Source organism: Vidua macroura, chromosome Z, assembly GCF_024509145.1.
Source record: "Vidua macroura isolate BioBank_ID:100142 chromosome Z, ASM2450914v1, whole genome shotgun sequence".
Lineage (NCBI taxonomy): Eukaryota > Metazoa > Chordata > Aves > Passeriformes > Viduidae > Vidua > Vidua macroura.
The window spans coordinates 79797675-79804746 of record NC_071611.1 but is presented as its reverse complement, the minus strand read 5'-3'; the positions used below and the strand labels follow the sequence as shown (position 1 = coordinate 79804746).

General features: G+C 49.2%; 1 protein-coding gene across 1 annotated transcript; it reads right to left on the bottom strand.

The window, feature by feature from the left end:
• Positions 1-823: 823 nt before the first annotated feature.
• Positions 824-3328, bottom strand: LOC128822423 (serine/threonine-protein kinase PAK 1-like). The gene is made up of 5 exons (XM_054004124.1): positions 3315-3328; positions 3042-3078; positions 2867-2976; positions 1977-2094; positions 824-1148 (listed from the first exon to the last, which is right to left on the bottom strand). Exons 1-5 carry the CDS (start codon positions 3326-3328, stop codon positions 909-911), a joined length of 519 nt encoding a protein of 172 aa, XP_053860099.1. The 3' UTR covers positions 824-908.
• Positions 3329-7072: the final 3744 nt, after the last annotated feature.

Sequence of the window (7072 nt, the reverse complement as noted above, 5' to 3'; positions counted from 1 at the left end):
CAGGCAGCAGCCCAGAAATTCACACAAGCCAGAGGGCAGCCTGAGCATGTGCAGGTCTGGTACCCCTTGCTTGCCTATCAGGTAGTTAGCCTGAAGCCAAAGGAAACATGAGACTCTACGTGATTCTTCCATATCCTTCAGTGCTCACCTAGACCCCATCTTTTAAGCTCCAGCCTGCAGTGGCAATTTCTTGCCTAGCAGATGCTTAGAGATGAGCCTTCCCTCCCAAAGGAAAAAAGGCTCCAGTGCAGCCCCAGCTCTTCCAAGCTGCAACAGGTCTTGCCTTGACAGCTGATGCCAGCCCCAAGGACGTTTTTACAAGTGGGCCTTGGTGGAAGCACTTTAAGCTGTGGGCATGGGATGTTATCTAATGGACACACAGGAGAAGGACACCGCTCTCTGAGCGTATTTGCACCTTACCCTCTCACTGGTTTCCCGAATATAAGGAGCCTCTCCTTTGGCCATTTCTATTCCCACGATGCCAAGGGACCAGATGTCCACTTTGGGGCCGTATGGCTCTCTTCTCACCACCTCGGGTGCCATCCAGCAAGTGGTCCCAGCCATCGACCTCCGTTTACTCTGCTCAGGGCTGAACGGAGCACAGAGGCCAAAATCAGCTGAAGAGAAAAACAAACACTGCTTCAAGTAGGGAACCAAGGAAAAGGCTTCCTCACTCTACGTCTCAGAATGCAGTGCTGAATCGAGCTGGAAAAGCAGCTGGGCTCTCATTCCTCAGGGCTGCAGCCAAGGACATGGGCAATTGTCCACTTAGCAACCCCTCCACCCCAGGATTCCCACCCTGGCTTTTCCTCAAGCACCGGAACGTTTACACTGTAACTCTCTCCCTTTGGAAGGAACACACACACAAACCAAAGTTACTCTTGCTACCTTCTTGCTCTCTAGACCACTCAGCCCCTTACAGCTGCGCCCTGGGCTCGCAGAGTGCTCCCTGCCCTCTCACCAGCACCACTGCTGGGCACCCGGCAGCCGCTCAAAAGCAGCCCCACACCGCCTCCCCGGAGCGCTGCGCCTGACCCAGAACACCCACCCAGCTTGACGGAGCCATCCCGGCCCAGAAGGATGTTGTCACTTTTGATGTCTCTGTGGATCACCTGGTTGGCATGAAGGAAAGCCAGGCCTTGCAGGCACTGGGAGAGAAAAAAGAAACAGGAGGCCAACAGTTAGCCTGATCTGATTTCATCACACCCAAAAGGACACTGCTCCTGAAGATTCACAGATCTCAAAGGAGCAGTGAGCGCTGGCAAGAGGAAGTGCTTGCTGCTGCAACACGAGGAGGAGAGCAGGATCTTTCCAAGGCAAGGCATATTAGCGCTTGAGAGGGAAACATCAGTCCTTGCTCAAGACTGTCCCCTGCAAAGCCAGTCAGAATGATCCCTGCTGCAGTGGATGCACTCTCCCTTCTGGAGGACAAGCAATGGTTTGCCAAAAGAGGAAAAGTTCCTGCCTTGGGTACAAGGGGATCACTGTCGGGTGGGAGGCTGGAGGACAAGGGTTATAGGGCTTCCTTGACAGCAGACTTGGAAGGAGCTCATTTGTCAGTTTTCAGTAGCAAGCAGCATGGTGGGTGCCGTGCCATCCTTTGAAGTTGGGACTGTGACAGATGAGTCTCTTTTTGGCTTTGCTGCTGGTTTAAAACTTGGACACCAGCACCTTTGCACTTACAGGCAAAGAAGGCAATGCAGAAAGGTTTTGGGCAAAGGCTTGCAGAGGCAAAGTGCAGAACAGAAAATACAAATGAAAACGAGACAGGGAGTTCAACAATGGTCTAGAAGAGTAAAGAACAGACTATAGTAAGGGCAGGGACACTGGCAGGCAGTTCACTCCCAATGCTCTTTCTTCTCCAAAGCATAAGAGCAACACAGAAAGAAAGCTCTGAACATGGAATCACTCGCTTTGCAGCGCTTTTGAGGGACGAGCCTGTCCAAGCCATCCCAAGCACAAGCAGGACCCCTTACCTCCCGACACACTGTTGCTATGTGTCCTACAGCCATCCTTTTCATGCTGACCACATCAGCTAAGGAGCCTCCATCCATATACTCCAACACCACCAGGACATCCTCATTGACAAGGTAGCTGCAAGATGAAAGCAACAGCGTGGAGCTGAATGTGCGCAGCAGAATTGCCGGATGAAGGAAAGACTGCAGCTGAGTTTTGTTTCCAGGTCACTGGTAAATGAAGACAGAATCAAATGAAGACACACTCCACCCAGGCTATCCAGTGCTTGCCATCTGTGCCATCTGAATGAGGAAGGCACATCCGTGGAAAAGGAGGAGGCTTAGGTGGCAAACAGGGGAAAAGGGCAGTTTTGTGATGGCAAAGACTAATCTGGAAGCGGACACATCCCGGCAGCTGCTTCATCATCTTCATACACAAATTGCACCATTAAGTCCAGCAGCAAGGAGGCACAGTCTTCACAGCTTTTACTGTGAAGGGCAGGTGGGTGTGCAGCACTGCCAACACCCTTTGGAAAACCTTGCAGAAAGGACAGTCACAAACAGGAAAAACAATTTCAAACCTGGCAAATTATGTTTCTCCTAGCCTAGTCTTTTGGCATGCAAGGCAATGGAAACCAGTGGGAATGGCGCAAGGGAAATCCTTTCTGTGATGCTTTCTCGGCACTTCTCCTCGACGCTTGGAAGAAATCACACCCCAAAAGAGCAAAACAACATGCAGAGAGTGAACATTCATGCTGCTGGCTTAGTAAGAGAGACAGGTTTCTGAGATCAATCTTCAAGATATTTCTGCCAGGAAGCATTCATGGGAACAAAATGCAATCTCCTCCCATGCCTTGTGCAGGACTAGATTGATGTTAATTGAAAGATCCATTTTCTGCCAGAATATTTACCTTTCTAGGTAGGTGACAATATTGGGGTTCTTATATTCTTTCATGACCAGGATTTCCTTCAACACATCCTCGCAGCCCTGGCGCTGGAGATTAACTTGCTTTACGGCCACCTACAATGACATTGAAAAGCCATCAGGAGCGGACATTACGAGAGCCTCTTACTCCGTGCACTCACGGGCCTGGATGCCTTGTCACCTCGGTAGAAATGGACACTAAACCATCAACCACAAAGCGCTAACAGCACTCTCTGCACCTGCAGACTTCTCAAACAGACTTTGTTTATCACTACTATTATCATTTACACATCTTTTGCAAGCCAAAAGTAATTTTGCTCCTGTGAAGGTAAATTGAAACCACTGGAAATACGTTAGCATTTCTAGGGGCTTTCACCAGCCTTTTGGAGATGGCTGCCATTCTTGACTGGGTGCCAAAGGAAACACACACCTACATGACGGGGAACATGCTGTCCAAAAAAGAACTCCAAGGCGACTCAAAGTAAAGTTACAATCCTAGCACATCCTAACTTCTTCAGTTTGGGCTTCACAACTCTGAAGAACAATCTTGAACACGGTTTACACCGTGGAATTATTGTCATTTGTAATTCTTTAGTGGCTTTAAGAATGAATAACCCTTTATGTGGTACCCTATGGATGCACGGCAGGTCATAAGCAGGGCTTCGGGCTTTCGGACGCCTCCTCCACCTCCCTCCAAGTGCAGTTCCTGAGCGCAGCACTGCAGGTGGATAATGAACTACCAGAAAGATGCAGTTGTATTTGCCGAGAGCCAAAAACAAGAATCAAGGACTATGAACTTATCGTCCCAAAGAGCAGCGGCACTCTCCAAGACACCATGTCTTCAACACAGGATCAACACAAGGTTGTATTATTTAATGCTCTTCATCAATTTCTTCTCATTGATCTGTGCGTGTGTGTGTGTGTGTGTGTGTGTGTGTGTGAACTAGGTTCCCTAGGACTGAAAGGCAAAACTCTGCTCCAGGCAAGATCTCTCCTTCTTTAGGACTTGCATTATATTTTCAAACTGAACCACGTGATGGAAAACAATGGGAAATCCTATCTGTGTCTGAACCTGGGCTTAAGAGGAGTTGGGCTGGAATGACGGCTCTTGCCATCTGCTAATCTATGCATGTTTATCCAGGAAGTCCAAGCCAGCGTGTCCTTCTCTGAAAGGCACCACCGCCATCCTTGCATTCATTCAGCTAGGGAGGGAGGACAAAGTCTGTCCCAAATGCATTTTGCAGCCTGCCTCTGGACAGGCTGCTTCTGTGGGACAGCCTTTGCAGCAAAGAGTTAGGCGGCCCAAAGCTTTGGCCACGGATCACATCACAAGGGAAAGCACTCAAGGGCTGCAAAATCTGAATGGGCTGTTGGCACTTACCGCTCGTCCTGTGGCAGCGTTGAAGGCCTTATAAACGGTTCCAAACCCCCTGGAAACAGAACAGTGGCAAGAACAGAGAAGTTGGTCAGTGCTGAGAAGCAAAAGGCAGCCCAGGCAGGAGCTCTCTGCTGCCTGCAGTGTCTCAAAACCACCAGGCTTTGTCTACTCTTCAGCCAAAGGCACAGCAGCCCAGCAGCCCTCTGCCACGCAGAGTGTCCAAGGGAAAAGCTGGGTGCAACCAGAAGAGAAAGGGCTGCTACAAATCTCAAATGTACACACTAGACTGTGCATGCGGGTGTTTTCTTCGCCTTTTCCTTCTGGCATCTGTGCCTGTGGCGTGCCTTTCCAGGCAATGAAACATACAGTCCTGCTGGGCCTTCTCACCACTCTCTTTTCATCCTACCTGCCAAACTCAGGCAACACCACACAGCCTTCCTTATTTTCCTGACCACGGAATGTTGTTTTCAGCAAAATACTACTAAGAAATGCTACTGACAGCTGCTATCTGACAGCTATCAGGTGGGACGCTGCTCTCTCAGGTTCTTCTTCCTTCATGAGTGTGGCCAAATTACTTTGAATCATACAAAACTATGTCTCCTGGGAAAATAGGCAAACTGGCGCCACATGTTTGAGGGACAGGAAGGCTTCCAGGTCCTGCTCCTTGAGGCAGGCAAGCATCCAGTGATCTTTCATGATGCCTTGTACTGCCTCAGCACTGAGACAGGGACAGACTAAAGACAGGGGCTGAAGATGCTTGCAGCTTGCCTGACTTCCCATGTGATATTGCAGCACCAAAATACCTGGCCCATGGTTCTGTAGAAGTAAGTGTGGCTGCACTCACCCACTGCCAATAGGTCTCCATCCAGTGTACTTCTTCTCTGGATCTCCCACACTCACCTCACACCCTGAAAAACAAAATGCAAGAAGCACACTTCAAAACAGAGATCCTGACTTCCAGGAGATCTGAAACCCAGCTCCACTCACATCAACAAGAACAACAACAGCAGCCCCAGCAAGACAGGCAGCTCTGTAGCACACCTGGCCTGCACAGAGCCTGATTCTCCACACTCCATTGAAGGGTTGCCTTGAGAGGAAACTAAGCCCATGGGAAAAGCATCAGAGCAGACAGAGACCAGAAAAGAACAGGCACCAAGGCAAGTGGTTGTCATCCAGAAACAGGAAGGAGGGCTGGAAAATCAGGACACTTCATTTTCTTGGGAAGAAACACTCTCTTGTGAGATTCAACAAAAGCTTTCATACTTCCAAAGTTTCAATGCACCCTCAGATCTGGGATGAATTTTTATCAATTTTTTTCTGCTGTTTTTTCCAGAGCAGAAAGAATATTGCAAAGTGAATTCTGGCAGAGGAGGGCACCTTATCTACCTCTCAGCAGTTTGCCTAAAGAATGCCTTGACATTTTTAGAGAGCAGCAGCTCATGCTATAACCGAGAACAATGACTCTAAGAATTAGGACCCTCTTCATTGATGAGCAGGCTAAGTTCTGAAGATGACTTTGCCCATTCCCCATTTAGTGAAGAACTACAAGTCCTTGTCTTCAGCCTGGCGTGCAGCAGTCACTGGCACTGGACTCAGCCCCTTGAACACCACCCATGTGTTCCATCTTCCCAAATGGGCACAGCCCAGACGGGGAACAAGGACAGCGCCGCTCCTCAGGCCCTGCCGTGACACAGACACCTGCACAAATGAGATGCTGATCCTTTCATCAGTCCAGGCAAAGCTGCAGCAACGGGACGGCAGATGCAACCTCACAGCTAAGGAAGGCTCCAGCCTCTGCAGTCACACCAGCTGTCAGTGGCAGGGCAGGTATGACAAAAAGCTCGGCAAAGCCCACAAATGGCCACTGACAGCCACTGTGAAGAAGGCAGAGCCAGACTGAGCCTCGTTACAAGCTGCTGACCTCACTCAAGACAGAACATGATTGTCTTTGACTTCAGACCCTGGAGCAGTAGATCAATCCACCTTTTGTCCCAACAGCTGGTGGCAGACGCTGAGTAAACCGGGCTCTGTTCTGTACCTGACCGCTTATTCTCTGACAGCACTGCACTGGCAGCTATTACCAGTGGCAAGAAGCAACTCAGTTGTACTGCAGAATCAGCAAGGCCTTGGTGTGCTTTCCTAGAGTACGATCTGTGCAGGGATTGAGGCCAATGCTTAGTATTCCAGGAGTATTTACCAGCGGGCAGTAGCAGTACAGCGTGCCTGGTACCAGAGGAACATGCAGCAGAGGCTTCCTTCTTTGATGCATCTTCCTAAGCATACAACTAAGATATCAAAGAGGGACTGTAAAAAGAGTATCCTGTTTTGCTTCTTTTGGGGCACTTTGAAAAGAACTCTTCCTCTCTGATTCCTCAAGATTCTTCTAAGAATATCATTTTTTAACTTCTAGGGCGTACTGAAAAAACCTCTTCCTCTCTTAATTGTGCTGTCACCTGATGTTCATTTCAAGGAGGTCAGGCTAACCAAAATGGAGGATTCTTATCAAAACCAGCTGTGGAGGGAATAGGAGAAGTGCTAAGAGTCATAAAAACAACACCAGCACTAAACAAGCTGCACAGCCAATCAAATTCACTGATGTATTCTGTCTGCAATGACTGGTGACAAGTCAGGAGTCTAAAGGGAATCTAGGAAGCCAACTGCTCTGATCCGTTTGGCCAGACTAGCACACACATGTTCACTCGGTCACTGCATAGGTTGCAGGCTACTGCGGCTCAGGACACAATCCCTGCTTTTGTCTTTATTGCACAGGGAAGCTCAGGCAAAGCCCACCCACGCCCAGCTGCCCTCAAAGGC

What these genes read in the sequence shown, in the direction of transcription:
- LOC128822423 (XM_054004124.1), bottom strand. An exon ending in GTGACAAGGCATCCAGGCCC is followed by an intron (nt 2,977 to 3,041) that starts GTGAGTGCACGG and finishes ATGTCATTGTAG; the next exon opens with GTGGCCGTAAAGCAAGTTAA. An exon ending in TAGCAACAGTGTGTCGGGAG is followed by an intron (nt 1,149 to 1,976) that starts GTAAGGGGTCCT and finishes TTTCTCTCCCAG; the next exon opens with TGCCTGCAAGGCCTGGCTTT.